General features: G+C 37.2%; 1 protein-coding gene across 1 annotated transcript; it reads left to right on the top strand.

Annotated features, from left to right (window-relative positions):
- Positions 1 to 15,563: 15,563 nt before the first annotated feature.
- LOC116125303 (uncharacterized mitochondrial protein AtMg00810-like) lies at positions 15,564 to 16,751 on the top strand. The gene has a single exon (XM_031411045.1). The coding sequence runs from the start codon at positions 15,564 to 15,566 to the stop codon at positions 16,749 to 16,751; it is 1,188 nt and encodes a 395-aa protein (XP_031266905.1).
- Positions 16,752 to 17,807: the final 1,056 nt, after the last annotated feature.

The raw sequence follows: 17,807 nt of genomic DNA, 5'->3' as shown, positions 1-17,807 counted from the left end.
TTTTTTTTTTTTTTTTGTTAATTTTTAAATTATACCTTGTAATAATCATCAAACTATAATTACCAATAATATTTCAAAAATACTACCCAAAATACTAAAACAAACACAATATTTTTATGAAATTTCTTGCATCAATTACATTTACACGCCATTAGATTTAACTTTTGGGTGGTTGTAATTACTTTGGTGATCTTAAAAGTTTTTAATCTATGTATTTCAAAATTAATTTTTATTATATAATAATCTAAGATTTCATATAATTCCTTATTTAATTATGAATTTTAGGTGCATTAATTACAAGTCTTAACGAATTGAAGCGAGTAGAGTGATGTTTTTTACTTTTGAAAGGAAAAGTGGAGACTTCCACATGAGGAAAAGAGTCAAAAAAAAAAGAAGCAAATACGGTATGATCAAAGAATTCACTTTTCTTGGCAAAGGTATCCAATGTGGGGACAACTAATAACCCACAATTTTACCAGGTTTTCTATGAATCTAATAGCGAAATTCAGAATTAGTTGCAGGTAGTCAATTCTCAAAGATTGCAGGTACAAAATTACATATGCCAACAAATTATTAGTAGTCTTCATAGTACATGTAAAACTACAAAGGCCAACGAAAAGTGAATACTGTAAAAGAGAACAAAAGTTACAAACACAAATCTGCTAACCCAAAAAACAAAGTACGATTCGATGTCTTACTATAAAAGAAAAGACAAGCCACAACTTTATCACTCAAAGCAGCTTAACCTCAGAATAAAGTACGATTCGGTCTTTTCCTATAAAAGAAAACACAAGACACAACTTCATCACTCACCCAGTAACATCTTCCTTTGCTTCTATTCTGGTATTCCATATTACTCTCTCGTTTTCCTTCTTGTAGTTCATGATAATGGAGGTATTAATTTTCTCAAAGCCATTATCTGAAACAGCTATTGCTAAAAGGCTGTGCATCCCCATCGATAAACTTGGCCAACTCCCTCATTTTTTGGGCAGCAATCGCGTCCAAAATTTGATTGTTGAGGATATGGAAGAGCAAGGGGTTCTGTGGAATCTTATGTTTTACGTGAAAGATAATGGGAAACAACCTGTTTTTCAAGGCCAGTGGGTTGATTTTGTGAAGAGGAAGCAGCTTCGAGTTGGCGATGAAGTGATGTTCTACATGGTCGTTGATGCCAATGGAAAACTCACCTACAAGATGAAACCTTTCTGTAATTTTATGGGGTACTGAGATTTGTTGCATGTCCCAGTGTTAAAATGGTTTCCTTTTTATCTGGTGATAAGTCTGTTCTATATTTTCATTGGTACAGTTCTGTTTGTTATATTATTAAAAGAGGAATATTATACAAACATCATTTTTATACAATATCATATGATAAAATATGATTGGCTAATTTAAAATTAAAATTAAACTTTCACCCAATTATATCTTGTCATATAATGTTTATAAAAAATATTGTATGAGAATGATATATATGTAATATTATTCTTATTAAAATACCAGAGTTCCTTGGAGGGAAAACTCACTTATAAGATTAGACCTTTCCGTAATTTGATGGGGCACTGAACTTTGTTGCATTTCTTAGTATTAATATAGTTTTCACTGTCAATATTGAAATTCTCTCTCAATTTATTTGTTATTAGGACAATAAAAATACATAAATGAGGAGAAGATAACATAGTTTGGGACTGGATGAAGAGGAGAAGATAACATTAGTTTGCGAAAGTGAGGTTAATTAGTAAAGAAGTGGAACAGTTAAAAAAAAAAGAATGTAGGTGCGGTTGAGCCAGCCATCTCAAACTTATTTTGCTTTGGAACAAATTTTTGTTGTCCTATTAATAATATTATTATTTTGATACTTTTTAGAATAATATTTTTAAAAAATTAAATTGGACGGATATTACGAGTAAAATTTGAAAATTAATGAAATAACCCACGTAGATGTAAAAATCTATCTGTACGGAATGGGGGGTCTGATCCCGTGAGGTTGAGGCCACTAGCGATCTGCTGCACCTGCACACGTAGAGAAACACGCGCGTAAAACAAACGGGAAACACCGGGGTGGTGTTTGCCGTAGGCACTATGACGCTCAAGTCAGCAAGGCTGAGAGAGGCTAATATAGTGAGGGCTAGGGAGTAGAGATTACTAAAAGTCTAGTCAGGGACTGGGAGTCTGGGGCTACAGCGGTGATGTGAAGCTCTCAAGCTTTCAGTGTGAAGGTGTAATGTAATGTGTCTTGTGACAGGGCTGGCCTCTGCTTATATAGTGACTGTCTGGTCTCCCAATCCTGCCAGAAGTAGGAGTCCTAGTGTGACTCTGATGCAAACCCTAGAAGAATTAGGGTCATGGTAAGCTGTCTTACTAGTGTCCGGATAGGAAGTTGATTCTGATTAGAAGAGTAACTTCGAGTAGAAAAGTGATCAGGAATAGGAAGGTGACCTTGAATGAGAGATTGATCAGGAGTATGAAAGTATTCTAATGGGGCTGTGGGCTCTGAATTCGCCCATGGACCTAGGAAATAGACTGGGATTAGGAGGCTCGTGCCCACGTGGTTTGGGCCGGCTATATCTTGTACCGAAAGGGCCTAATCTGGTTGGGTCATATCGGGATTGGGCCTGGCTTCTTCTTCAGTATCGGGCCCGTTTTCCTATTTGGGCCAAAGACGATTTTTGGCCCTAACACCCCATATGTTTATTTACTAAGCATTCTTATAATAAAATATTAAAAGTTAATAAAACACCCCCAATTCACCCATTAAATACGGACAACCGACCACCACCGCCAGAGGGTTGCTGGGGTGTTTTTGTAATTTCTAAAAAAAAAAATTAAGGATGTTTAGTTAAATTAATAAATTTAAGGGGTTTAAAAGAAATTGAATAATATAGAATAATATTTTGAGAATAAATCAATTTTACTGTTTAACTTTATTGAAAATACTGATAATAGTATTCTAAAGAGTGTAACTTTATCGGGGTGTTAGTCATTTTTTTTTCCATTCTTTTCGTTTTAGGTCTTAAAAAGTGCAGTATCTTTATTTATTTTTATTTTTTTTAGAACAAAATTATGATATTTTTTTCTCTAAATTTTGTATGACAAAACTGGGGCTATATTTTTTTACATAATTTGTTTGATCTTCTCAAAATCGGTTGAATTCTTTCTATTTTATATGGAAATCTATTTCTTTCGACTTTTTAATAGCTAGATCTAGTTTTTTTTCTTTTCGATTTCTTTTTTGGGTTTCTTTGTTGAATTTCTGATATATATATATTATATATATATAATTCTTCTCAAAATATATATATTTTTATACATATATTTGAAATCCCTTATTTCCTTCGATTTAGTTAAGATTTTTATGGGGTTCCGCTGGGAACCCATTGGTCAACGTCGGCCATATTAATTATTATCTTCTTATTTGTAGGTTTGCCTCCTAATTTTTTTATCACAAACACCCTCTGTGTTTAGTGTTTTCAGAAAATGGAGGCCAAATATCGTAGAATTGTACTGTTGCATCCCTATTATTTTAGCCTAATTGTTTAAGAATTTTTACATGCACTAACATGGTAATGGTTTAAGAGATGAATGTCTTAATCAGTAGGTGATCATTTCATTCATTTAACTCTAAAGCGGCTAGTCTTTTGCTTTGCCGCATATAACTGATACGAATCAATCTGTAACATTAGATGATATTTCAAGGTACCGGTGGGATTATTACCCCTTATGCTCTTGGATTATATGGTTGATGATTCGAAGTTAATCTCGTACAAAGGGTAACATTACATGCTCCTCTCCAGGGTACCATACTGGAGACCCACTTTTTCGCCCGTATTAGGTTACCTTACTATTTTTTATTATATATATAAAAAAATAAAATAATTTTGGTATTTAAAACTCTAAGAAGCGTCGACCCTTAAGATTTTCTGAAAACATCTCTGAAATAGCGACCCGGTAATTAGTGTATTTTTGTAGTAAAAATAAGTCGATTAGGAGTGTACGACGTGAGAAACTTACACATAGAAGACAGGTTCAAAAATGTGGTGAGACGGTGGTGGAAGTAAGACCGTATCCTAGTGTACCAGTGTCAGCAAGCAATTGGAGGTGTGTTGTTTGTGGTGGGTTTCAAAGTCTTCTTTCGGTGAGATAAATAGAAAATGAGGTTGATGATGTGTGAGAGATGAAACAGTGATAAACCTTATCTGCTCATACATGTGTAGATGACATTTCTCACCTAACTCTGGAGGTGGTGGGATGGGAGCGGGCGGGTCGTATCTTATCTTCATAATATCATACGTTGATGACCTCACGTCGGCGCGGATAAGAAAAAGTGGTAAGTGCTGTCACTTGATCAGATTTCAATAAAAGACAGAAAATATTCATTTCGAAAGAGTGTGTCTGACGTACTTCTCTGTTTTCTCTAGTTATGGTGTTTGGCGGTGTTTCCGACTTCAATGTTAATCATGAAAAGTGCAGAACACAGAAGCTTCGAGCCTCTAGTCAGTTCATCTTCATTGAATTTTGTTTTTTTATACTGTGTGATTTTCACCAACACTGAAAGTGCTTAATAGTTAAATAGAAAAATCAATCTTCTTAACGCACCAATGATGTTGGGACCCTCACTTTACATGGCCCCATTTCCTAGATCGCACGTCCCGTTTTTTTTGTTTTTTTTTTGGTGAGGTCAACGCCTGTACTTGCCTTGAATGATTTTCAATTGCTAGTGCAGGGAAGGTAAGTTATGTTCTGGAATTCCAATGAGACATTAGATAATCACCCTCTGTCTCATCGTGCTAAATTGTGCCTCACTCACAAGTTAAGATCCCAATGGCCAATAACTATGTCTGGAGAGGAAAGCAGACGATTCCTCTACCGTCGTGTGGGGGACGCAATATAGGGGACGTTAATGTCCCTCGACAAGGAGATCTGCACGTGAGTGTTTCACACCAGGTCACAATGATGAGTCTACACACACAGCCTAGGAGTAAGCACGTTATGACATGACTCTCAGTGTGCCAGAGAGAATTAGAGACTCTAGCATCTTCACTGTGGGAGGTGGTGGAGGGCGAGAGAAAGACCACTGTGCATGGACACGCGACGAGGGCTTCTGGGGGGGGACAAAGAAATGCCAAATTGGGGACAAAGAGAGGGAAACCAGTGGTAGAATGTCCATCGGACAGGTTACCCTGTTGGTAAAAGGGACCAATGCGGGGGAGAGAGAGAAGGTACTCTTGGCGGCTAAACTTAGGTGATAAATGTCTTGTCAAATTGCTGCCATGTAACATATTAACTTACCACTACTGGGGAGCCGGTGGTGTGATAGTGTAGAGGTGGGTGCAGCCAATCTGGTTGTTGTAGTACAAAGCGGACTCTTGTCATTTCAAAGATAATTCGAGCGTATCACAAAAGTCAACGTGATGAACTGGTCTATTGTGTATTTGCTGGGGTCGGGTGGAGTAAGGTATGTGTGAGACAGGTTTTTCACGGGCACATGTGTCGCACACACCAAGCCTGACTAGGATTCTCTAACTTACTCGAACTCCCACCACTGTGAGTGCAGGTGAAAGAGACGGAAAAAATAGAAACAATCTTAATTAATTGGGAACAGTAAAAATCGACAACAAATAAATAACATCATCCGCGTGAAAGTTGAATCTTGTCTATATTTCTGTAAACTAACGGTCCATGAATCTGTATCTACATCCTAGGTATTTTGACGACAGACGTACGGTCCTTAATTTCTAGAGTGTCCATATGCCGCAGTTGCAATGGAGTCTTTGTTGGCCCCTAAAATGATGAAAAGAGTCTTGAATCGTCTCAGACACGATAATGAAAGTCCAACATAGCGAAAACCAGTTGCTAGGTGAAAAAAAAAAAACAACATACGTTTTCATTCTCTGTCAATAATAAAGACTCTATCCTCATCACCAACACCCTTTAGATGTTCAGAACAATCTTCTCCTTAAATAGAAACAATTTGCAAATTGCAATCAATACCAACTATCACTAAAGAATCAAACTCCGGATAATTATCAGAACCTTTCTGATAGGTGCAACCACAGGAATGGCAGTCTTTTCACTTGCTGATTATGTTTGTTTTTTGTTTGCTGTGTTTCCACCTCAATGTTAAATGAAAGCAAAAACAGAAGCTTCAGCCTTCATTCATTGCATTGATTGTTTTTTACTGATTTACCACCAACTGAAAGTGCTTAATAGTTAAATAAAAAATCAATCTTTATATACTTTCCTTTCTGGTTTCTTCCAATCTTTATGTCTACAGTTTTTATATAAAAAGTAAGATCAACCGCGCGGACAAGATTTGTGAAAAAATAAACACGAATGTCATTAAATTTCTTGATCAACTTTCCACCATGAGATGATATCAAACACATCAGATTACGGGTTCACCATTGTAAAAACCTTCACCTTTTCTTATTTTCTTCTTCTAATTCATTGCTTTCGTACCATTATGGCTAATCTTTGAGAATTGATTACCTGCAACTAATTCTGAATTTCAGATACTAGTAATGCTAATCCTTAGTTTTATTTGGGCTTAAATTGACAAACTAAAATAAAAATGTCAATTTAGAGTTGCAACAACTATAAGGATAAAGTGCAGGTCACTAAGTCAAGTGAACAAAGGGGGCACTGAATGTTTTTTTTGCTCCCTTCATTACCCACGTTTTTTTTATTTTTTGTTTTAACTTTGTTTTAAGTTGTAACCGGTGGGATAAAAAATGAGGCCATGTCTGTGCAAGGAGAAAGAGATTACCCTTAATCTCAATTTCACACTGGATAAACCAGGTCTCCTTTACTTGTTCTTGTTTTTATAAGTATTATGATGTGTGTGGGCACAAAGGGTGTTGGATCAAGTTGCCTATTGAGTTAGTCAATCTGTGGGAACCTGCGGTTAAGTACTTACAGGAATATTTGGTGATTGGGTGGAAGAGGGTGTCTTCATCTCACGGGAATATTTGGTGATTAGGTGGAAAAGGAGGGTGTCTTAATCGCAAAGCTATGTCGACGATTGATGCAAACAGGAGATTGATGGAGTCGTTATTCATTATCTTATGGGTTTACTTTCTAGTTTCTACTGGTTCCAAGAGAAAACCACGCACTCTCCCCAAATAATGATTTTCTGAAACCCGATGACCCCAGCCCTGAAAGTTGTCAATTCCATTATTTATAAATTTGACTTTTTTGACTTTCAATTCCAAATGAACCACGGTAATCATTCAATTTGCAATTATTTTTTAATTAAACGATATTTGGTTAATTACATAAGTAATTAGAAGTAAATATAATGGGTGTCCCATAAGCTCAAGAAGGGATGTGTTCCACACACCAATCCTAAATTTCTCACAGTTTCAAATCACATGATACGCCAAGAATACAAAATTCCAGAATAAACACCAGTAACAAAAATGAAAACAGCTCTTATAATCTTTTGCTGTCCGTTACCTTTTGGCCTTCATAAATTAACCAATAATCACAATTTGATAATTTCAATAGATGATCAAGGCATTTGATATCATGGTTTGTGTTAAATATAAATGCAGTTAATACTATACTAACAAATACTTTTTATTAACTTTTCTTGCATAAACGTGTTATCGTAATTGTTCAATTTGTAACGAGTCTTACATGCCCAATAATAGGTCATGTTTGACTAAATACGAACTAACTAATTACAGATTTATGTTAATTTTTTTGAAAAGTTTATCAACTTATGTTTATTGGTATAATATCATAGAATACTACAGTAACATGTATGAACACACTCCTCGATAATTTCAATAGATGATCAATGCATTTAATATTCAAAGTCAATTAGGATGAAATAGGCAGTTATGTAAGACAGTACGATAAATCTAGCATTTCAAGAGCTTGCTACTGTTACAGGCTAGGCCATATACCTGCGGGTACGGCTCTTCCTTAAAATGTTCAACTTTTATGTTAACGGGCAGGATCACATCTAAAAGTGGGAACCAATCCAGAGACCTATCAATGATAAGAGGTATAACTGCAGCCCTATTTGAGCACCTCGCAATGAATACATTCAATTAGAGAAAACGATGATGAAGTAACAAAAGCAACATGTCTATAACTGTTACCAGAATATGATATCTGCAGCATTTGTGAAAAAATAATATCCCATTTGATGTATCAAAAGTTATATTAAGATTCTAAACTAAAATTTTCTGGCCTATTCATGGAAATGAATTACATTCGTGACATCCTGCCTAACATTCAGTACTCATCCTTACAGTAAGGACATAGGCTGTACGGGAAATATCACTCTTGTAGGGAAAAACAAGAAGCACCCCTGTTGCTAGTTTGTTACTATGAGTATATTGGAGTTTTTCATGTATTTTGTTCTGGTTCTGTGTTACCATGTAGATCAAATTAATCTCAACAGGATTGTAGAATAATCGGTTAATGCTTTTTCCATTCGTTTGAAGTGGGAAGGCAGATTTGCCTTAAATATAGTGCTGAAGAGGCACATTGGTATGAGTCTTTTGCCTTCTTTAGTTTGCGATACTGGAGAATCATGAATCATTAAAAACTTAAATGCACTAACATGGTAATGAATTTAATAAATGAAATGCTTAATTAAGCGAGGTGTTAATTTGCATTTTGGTGTGGAGCCAAATCCATGCTCTGTTCTTTTGTGTGGAATTGAATCTCCTATTCCTCTTGCTTGTCCTTGCCGAAACTCTCTTCAATTTGTTTGAGAATTGTTTCCTCTTCCTCTTCAAGCTGTTCCATGCATTCATCAAGGCAGCCCCCATTTCTGGATCAAAGATAGTGCCCTCAATGCATTTGGTTCCGATATTGGTAAGCATAGCTACCAATTTTGGAGTAACACAGCTCCTGGAGAATAAACTTGTCCTCCAACATGTACCGATTCCCTAAGGCTTCCAATCTTGGAAATTCAATGGTGGCTGGGATTTCTAGCGACTCTAGCCCATTGCATCACCTTTCTCTTTGACCCCTTAAACTGCTTGTTTCAGCATTTTCACACTTTTGTTTTCCTCTCTTGTCCCAGCTACTGTTTTTTGTTCCTGAGCTAAAGAGGACACCCTTTTCTTCTACTTGAGCTCATCCTCAGATTGTGATTGCTTAAAATGGTGAATTTGCAAAGTACTCTCTTCCTTGCCACTAAACTTTATTTGCTCTGCATCTGCCATTGCCCTGGATGAGCGAGTTTTTCAACCAGTGCATCTATTCCTCTACGTGTGGAAGCTCCTACTCCTAGCACGAGTATACCCTTATTGTTCCCATAGTACCTCTGTTCCAAGGAGAACATCTCATGCTTTTCTTCAAGCCAATGTCAACTCTTAGACCTCGAGCTAGATCGCAGCACCAGTGTATCCTTTAGGTTTAGGAAGCAATGAAGGGCCATTTTCCACTTGTTTTTCTTCCTCTTCTTTTTCACATTAGCTGTCAATTCCCATTTTTTGGTGGATTCATTCTTATGAGCTCAAAAACATCTGGTTTGTGGATATATTTGGTTCTAAGAGAAACTTTCAGATAGGAGTTGATTGTGGTAGATTGGCAGGGCAAACTAGAGCAGGAAGTGATCGCCGCCGTCGCCACCACTACTAGAGATGCCATTTGCTGTCCTCTGAAAACTCTGGTTCAACTCTTCCCTCAAACTCAGTGATCTCGTCACCAATTTTGAGATAGACATCCCATTTTTAAGAGCTGCAAACCTGAAGAATAGCCAACAAAATGTATCTCCATCTACAAAAACAAGTCTTAAACCACTTCCATTTTCTAAACATGGACTGGATTATTCATCATGTAGTATAATACATAAGACTGGACATTTGTGATAAAAAGTGTAAAATACGCTAACCGCTGAATCCCTTGGGCTTTCGAAATCTATAACTTTTTAAAAAGGGGAAACCATGGTCTTTGGTTATGCAAGTGCCCATGAGAAGACTTGTACTCTAAAGTCTCAAACCTTCTAGGGTCGACCATGTCTGATCATCCGACTAAGCCTTGTATTTACACAAACTTTTCTTTTTAGTTTGTGAAACATGAATCACTAGTAAAATTATTGTCTTCTGTCAATGAAAATACAGCTCTTTGCCCAATGTTATTAGAAGTAGTGTCCACCTACAGCCCGGGTTTCGCGGTAAAGGTATAACCTAACCCCGTTTAAGGAAAAGGAAAGAAGCAACCATTGAACCAAGAAAAACAAGACAAAAAAGGATATTGCCCCTTAGCCCTAGAAAATAATTAGATGGTGAACTATAATTGGTTTCGAACTGCAACAATGGTGAATGGGGATATGTTAAGAAGAAACTATTAGGGTGAAGCCAAAAGCTATTTTAAGACACTCACCCTGTTGAAATGCTAAAAATGATCATATATGAATCAGTCAGAACTCAACTGTCTGAAGGCTGAAGCTGGATGGATACTTCTTCTCAGTGTTGCCTAACACCCAGTTGGGACAAGCTCGCTGCTGCTCAAACTAGGCCAGAGTTGTCAATCCTTAGCAAGATTATTCGGCGTTGAATATTTGGAGGAGAAATGAAACTGAAACCAAAGAGATTGAGCTCTCTCCACTGATGGATGTGTCTTTTTATATTTATCAAGAAGTGATTACTGATATTAATCTTTTTCTATCAATGATAGGTTGGAAACCAAGATCTTTCAAAGTTGGAAACTTTAAAATGGCTCACCCACGACAACTTAATTAAACAACTGATCGACCTATTCCACAATTATCTATTATCTATTTCACACGCCGACTCTCCACAAAGGCTAACCACTATTCAAATGGAGTCATGCACGCCCATTTTTAATCTCTAAAAGTGGCTAGGCTTTTGTTCGCCGCAAATACAGATACTGATCAGGTAAAGATTATTCAGGTACCGTGGGATAAGTTACCCCCTTTTTTCCGATATTGTAATAGCTACCAAATTTTGGAGTACAATAAGCTCCTGGAGAATAAACTTGTCCTCCAACATGTACCCATCCTAAGGCTTGCAACTCTTGGAAATTCATGGTAGTTGGGATTTCTGGCGACTCTAGCCCATTTGCAATCAGCTTTCTCTTTGTCCCCTTAAGATGCTTGTTTCAGCATTTTCAACATTTGTTTCTTCTCTTGTCCCAGCTACTGTGGTTTCTGCTCCTGAGCTAAAGAACACCTTTTCTTCTACTTGAGCTTTCATCCTCAGATTGTGATTGCTTAGAATGGTGAAGTTGCAGAAAACTCTTTTCCTTGCCACTAAACCTTATTTGCTATGCATCTGCCATTGCCCTGATGAGCGGATTTTTTCAACCAGTGCATCTATTCCCTACTGTGTGGAAGCTCCTACTTCAAGCACGATAATACCCTTATTGTTCCCATAGTATCCTTCTGTTACGAGAGAGAACATCTCATGCTTTTCTTCAAACCAATGACAACTCTTGGACCCTCGAGTTAGATCAGCAGCACCAGTGGATTCTTTAAGTTTAGGAAGCAATGAAGGTGCATGTTCCACTTGTTTTTCTTCCTCCTCTTTTTCAGCATTAGCTGTCAATTCCCATTTTTTGGTGGCTTCAAAAACATCTGGTTTCTGGATGTATTTTTTATATATATTTGTCTGTATAAAGAAATTTAGGGACATCGCACATGATGTAATGGTAGTCATTGTCCATGGAGGTGTGCTAGCTAGCTCTTTAAATTAAGGCCATAGAGAAATTAGATATTTGTATGTTTATTTTGGTTTGATATTGAAGGAATCATCCTATGTATGTTGATTAACAACATCATATCTTTACCGTCTTTGACAGTTATATCTACTGAAAATGTCGATTGATGCCTACCATCAGATCCGACTGGTAGTACGTTTTGACGCCAGATTTCGACGGTAGTGCCTGAATCTAGCAACTACGGGTTGATGAGAATGTTTTTGTCATTTTACAAAAGTTTTATATATTGAGGTGTTTGTAAATTAGTAAACCCAGAGGTTTTTTTGTTAATTTTTAAATTCTACTTCATAATAATCACCCGATTCTACTTACTATAAATATTTCAAAAATACTCCAAAATACTAAAACAAACACAATATTTTTATAAAATTTCTTGCATCAATTACATTTACACCGCCATATATTTAACTTTTGGGTGGTTGTGATTACTTTGGCGATCTAAAAGTTTTTAATTTATGCATTTCAAATTTAATTTTTTATTATATATATCTAAGATTTCATATAATTCCTTATTTAATTATGAATTTTAGGTATTAATTACACGTCTTAATGAATTGAAGCGAGTAAGTGATGTCCCTACACTCATAGCCTGATAAGTGTGACGCCTCTCAAGCAGACAGAAACATAAATTAAAGGAACGACAAGAATTTAAAAGAAAAACTCTTTTTACTGTTATTGATAAAGGATAAGCTACTAGTCTTTTTCTTGTATTGTTGATTGTTGTTTTTACCCTGTTCTTATTCTTTTATTTTTTCCCTGTATATAGGTTTTTTGCTGCAGAATACCATAGGCTTGGTTTGTTAGTCTGTTAGAATCTTTCTGTATATGCATGTTGTTGTCGTCATTCACAGTACACTGTTTTACTGAATAGTGGCATCATTTTCCAGCCATCGTTTTGCTCTCTCTGTTTCCTTTGTTTGCTGTTCACTTACATGGTTCGAGCTACCGAGAGTTTTTTTTTCCATGGCAACTTCTGATTCTGATTCCTCCGAATCCCACTATGACCACAAATCAAACACCTCTCTTCTCCCTATCTCAACCTTCTTGACCCAGTGAACCCTTATCGCCTTGACCATGTTGATAATCCCGCTCTACCCCCTTGTCTCTGATCTTCTCTCGACAGATAACTATGCTACCTGGTCTCGCTCCATGCGTCGATCTCTCCGTGCCAAAAACAATTAGGATTCTCAATGGAACCCTCTCCAAACCTAAACACCCCGATGATCCTTTACTTGAGCTCTGGGAGCGTTGTAACGACATGGTCGTTTCTAGCTCCACAATTTTATCAGTCCATCTTTTCAATCTAGTTTTCTATTTGTTGATAATGCACAAGACATCTAGTTGGATCTTGAAGCACGTTTTCTCCCCAAAATGGCCCCCGCATCTATCAGCTTAAAAAGGCAATGGTTGCTCTTCTCAGAACATGATTCGATAAGCACTTACTTTGGAAAATTAATCTCTTTGGGATGAGCTCTCTGTTATGATCCTTTCCCTTCTTGTAAGTGTGGTGCCATGAAACCTTGTTGGATCGCTACCAGCGAGACTGTGTGCTTCAGTTTTTAATGGTCTTCATGACTCCTATTCCCCCACGTGACCAGTCATGCTTCTGGATCCCCTTCCCCCTGTTTCAAAAGTCTTTTCTCTTGTGCAGCAGCAAAGAACACCATCACCAAATTACTTCCCAACCCCATCCACCGAAACCATGGCCATGGCGTCAAGAACACATACAACATACAAATCTTCCCACAACCGAACCATCCTTCCAAGAAAGATCGTCCATATTGTAGCCATTGCAAAATCCCCGCCACTCCTTTGAAACATGCTTCAAAGCTGGCAATGCTGAGCCGCCCCTTTGCTCGCATTGTAACTTAACTGGGCACACCATTGAGAAGTGTTACAAACTCCATGGCTACCCTCCAGCCACAAATACCACACTAAATACAACCTCTCCTGCCTTTCTTGCTAATCAAACTGCTCTCTTCTTTGCTACTGCCCCTGAAGAAAGGGTGATGACAGTACGTTCTGACCAAGCAACAATATCAGCATATCTATCACTGCTCCATCCTCAAGAATCTCAAATTGCGCTTCTGCTGTTCATTCCAGCAATCCACCCTTTATTTCGTACAGAGATGTCTGGTATTCCCTTTTCTTTATCTACACACACAACATTTTCAATCCTGACCCATCCATCAATTGGATCATTGACACAGGCGACAGACCATATGGTCTGTAGCACCTCTTTCTTCACCTCTATTACTTCCACTGTTTCTTATTTTGTTAAACTCCCAAATGGGAATTCAGCACCTGTTACACACATTGGGACCATTCACCTTATCCTTTCCATTATTCTTACAGATGTTCTATGCGTTCCTTCTTTTTCATTCAACTTAATTTCTGCAAACAAACTAACTGTTCAACTTCATTGTTGTTTGCTTTTCTTTTCTACTCACTTTTTATACAGGACCTGCTTGCATGGAGACGATTGGAACGGTGAACTCTGGCATGGCTTATATCATTTTAGTTGCAAGGTGTTCTTCTCCCTCAGCTCTCACAAATTACCTTTCGGCTTTCCCTTCCACAAGACATACTCCTTTTACTTGTTTTTCTTCTGTTACAAACTCTGTTTCTAGCATAGATCTTTGGCATTGTTGCCTAGGTCCCTTATCTCATTCTAGGTTACATTTAATTTATGATCCTATTGTACACAGACAGAGTTCATCCTTAATACAATTCTTGCAGCATTTGTCCCTTAGCTAAATTTAACCGTCTCTCCCTTTTCCTGTGAGCTCCCATTCATCTTCACATATTTTTGAATTAGTTCATTGTGATAATGGGGACCTTGCTCCCAAATCGCACATGATGGTTCTCTTTGTTTTGCTGCCACTCTTTCCCATAATCGAAAAAATTTGACCCTAGAGGCCGGGCTTGCATATTCCTTGGTTGTCCTTTTGGAACCAAGGGCATAAACTTTTGGATATTAAAACTACACTTTTTATTTCAAGGGATGTTTCCTTTCATGAATTTATTTTTCCATTTCAGACCACCAACTTACCCGTCTCCACTAATCATTTCTACCTTTTTTCTCTTCTTCCCAATCCCTCCTCCCATTCTAAATCCTTATACTGTTATGGTTCCAGCTCCACCTCTCGCAGCCTACTCAGTCCCTTCCCCCTCCCCACATATCCATAATTCCCTACCTCTCCACCTTCCCTTCCCCTTCCTCTATTCCTACTTTTTCTTCCTATCCAACCACCATTCAATCTCAACCTCAACCCCTACCACTTCGAAAATCCACCAGAACCAAAAATGCACCTCAATACCTCAAGGATTTTCACTGTCAACAAGCCTTGCTTGATTCACCTCAACAATCGTTTTCCACAGCAGCTCCTTTATCAAACGGTAAGTGCTCTTTTCTCTCTAATTATTTGTCTTACAAATTTTTTAACCCTTCTTTTCAAGCATTTTCTTCTTCCATATCCTTTACATCCGAACCTACTTCCTATAAACAAGCAATCAAAGATCTTGAATGGTGCAAGGCTATGGATGCTGAAATCACTGCACTAGAAAGCAATCATACCTGGACACTCACTGATTTACCTCAAGGGAAGGTTGCCATTGATTGTAAGTATGTCTATCGCATTAAATTTAAGTCTGATGGCAGCATAGAAAGACTTAAAGCTAGACTTGTGGCTAAGGGCTACACCCAACTAGAAGGCATAGATTATCATGAGACTTTTTCCCCCGTTGCCAAGCTAGTTACTGTTAAATGCCTTCTTAGTGTTGCTGCCATCAAAGGCTAGTATTTACATCAATTTGATGTAAATAACGCATTCCTTAATGGAGATTTGCATGAAGATATTTACATGAAAAAGCCCCCGAGATACACTAAGGGTTCTCTAACTCAAGTTTGTAAGTTGCTTAAGAGCCTTTATGGCCTTAAGCAAGCATCACAGCAATGGAACTCTAAGCTTACATCTTCTCTTCTTGGCTTTGGTTTCATCCAATCCAAATCTGATTATAGTTTATTCACCAAGCATGATGGAGACACTTTTATAGCCTTGCTGATTTATGTTGATGATTTCCTGGTTGCTAGTAATTCCACTGCTGCTATTGCGTCTCTCAAAACCTTTTTGAATAGCAAATTCAAGATTAAAGATCTTGGTACTCTTCACTATTTCTTGGGTCTTGAAATTGCTCGATCTACTAAGGGTATTCATCTTTGTCAACGCAAATATGCGTTTGACATATTAGCTGATTCAGGTATGCTTGGTTGCAAGCCTCTCAAACTTCCAATTGATCAACATTTTAAGATCAGCAAATCTGAAGGCACTCCATTACTTGATCCCAGCATTTTTCGAAGATTAATTGGTCGGTTGTTGTACCTTACCATAACCCAACCAGACATCTTTTTTGTTGTCCAATTACTCAGCCAATTCATGGATCAGCCCTCTTCATCTCATTTAGCTGTTGCATACCGCATTTTGAGATACATTAAATCCGCACCAGCTCAAGGCCTTCTACTCTCCTCTACATCTCAGCTTCAACTTCAGGCCTACTGTGACTCAGATTGGGCCTCATGCCCCGACTCTCGTAGATCCACAACCAGATATTGTGTCTTCTTGGGCCAATCCCTTATTTCTTGGAAGACCAAGAAGCAATCAGTTGTCTCAAGATCTTCGGCTGAAGCTGAGTACCGGTCCATGGCAGCAACTTGTTCTGAGCTTACATGGCTTCGATTCATCCTCCAAGATCTTGGCATTTCTCATCCTCAAGCAGCCACTTTATTTTGTGATAACCAGGCAGCTTTACACATCGCTGCAAATCCGATTTTTCATGAAAGGACCAAACACATAGAGCTTGATTGTCACCTCATTAGAGACAAGATTCAAGATGGAAGTATCATTACTGCCCACGTCTCCTCTCAATCTCAATTAGCTGATACTTTCAGCAAACCACTGCCCTCTTATCTCTTACAAGCTCACTTATCCAAGATGGGAATAGTAAATTACTATTCTCCATTTTGCGGGGGGGTGTTAAATGATAAAGGATAAGCTACTAGTCATTTTCTTGTATTGTTGATTGTCGTTTTTACCCTGTTCTTATTCTTTTATTTTTTCCCTGTATATAGGTTTATTTGCTGGCAGGATACCATAGGCTTGGTTTGTTAGTCTGTTAGAATCTTTTTTGTATATATGCATGTTGCTGTGCATCATTCACAGTACACTGTTTTACTGAATAGTGGCATCATTTTCCAACCATCGTTTTGCTCTCTCTGTTTCCTTTGTTTGCTGTTCACTTACATTTACTTTTGAAATTTATGTAGAAACTAGAAAAGCAAAGAAGCTGGCAACAAGTTCTTTTAGGTCCAAATTCGTTTTAATAATTTCACGTTAATCCCTATGTTTGGTTTGTTCTTGAAACTTACCTTGTTTCTTAGAATTTTTTTAAGGTTCAAATTTGTTTATAAGGACAGGAGAATGAAAAGGCAATTTTGTTTTATTATTTTGAGTAATATTTTTGAAAAAGTTGAGTTGGGTTATTATTAAAGGATAGGATTTGAATTTGAAAATGTGTTTGGTAAGATTATTTTTAGTCCCATATATTTGTTGATTTAGTTAAACACCCCTATAATAAAAGTTTTAAAATTAACAAAAATACCCTCACGGCCTCACCCACCCATTAAATGTTCGCAGTCGGTGGTCGGCTATCAAGAATATGTGGGTGGGTGGGGTGTTTTTTATTAATTTATAAACTTTTATCATTGGGGTATTTAGTTAAATTAATAAATCTAAAGGGTTAAAAAAATTAAATATTTTGAGTTAAATAGAATAGGATTTTATTTTGAGAATAGTGAAATAAACATGTATTTTGAATAAGATATAATAGGAATAATAAAAGAAACACACCCAATTAGTGATCATCACTTTTTATCACAACACATACATCATTGCAAATTCATACATTTTAAGACACGTTCAAATTTATATTTATACTTTCTGGTTTCTGGTATCTGGTCATACATTTTAAGACACGTTCACATTTATATTTATATACTTTCTGGTTTCTGGTATGGTTTCTAGTTTTTGGTTTCTCTACGAGAATTTAAT

Source organism: Pistacia vera, unplaced genomic scaffold (assembly GCF_008641045.1).
Source record: "Pistacia vera cultivar Batoury unplaced genomic scaffold, PisVer_v2 Contig162, whole genome shotgun sequence".
Lineage (NCBI taxonomy): Eukaryota > Viridiplantae > Streptophyta > Magnoliopsida > Sapindales > Anacardiaceae > Pistacia > Pistacia vera.
This window is presented reverse-complemented; position numbering and strand designations above follow the sequence as displayed.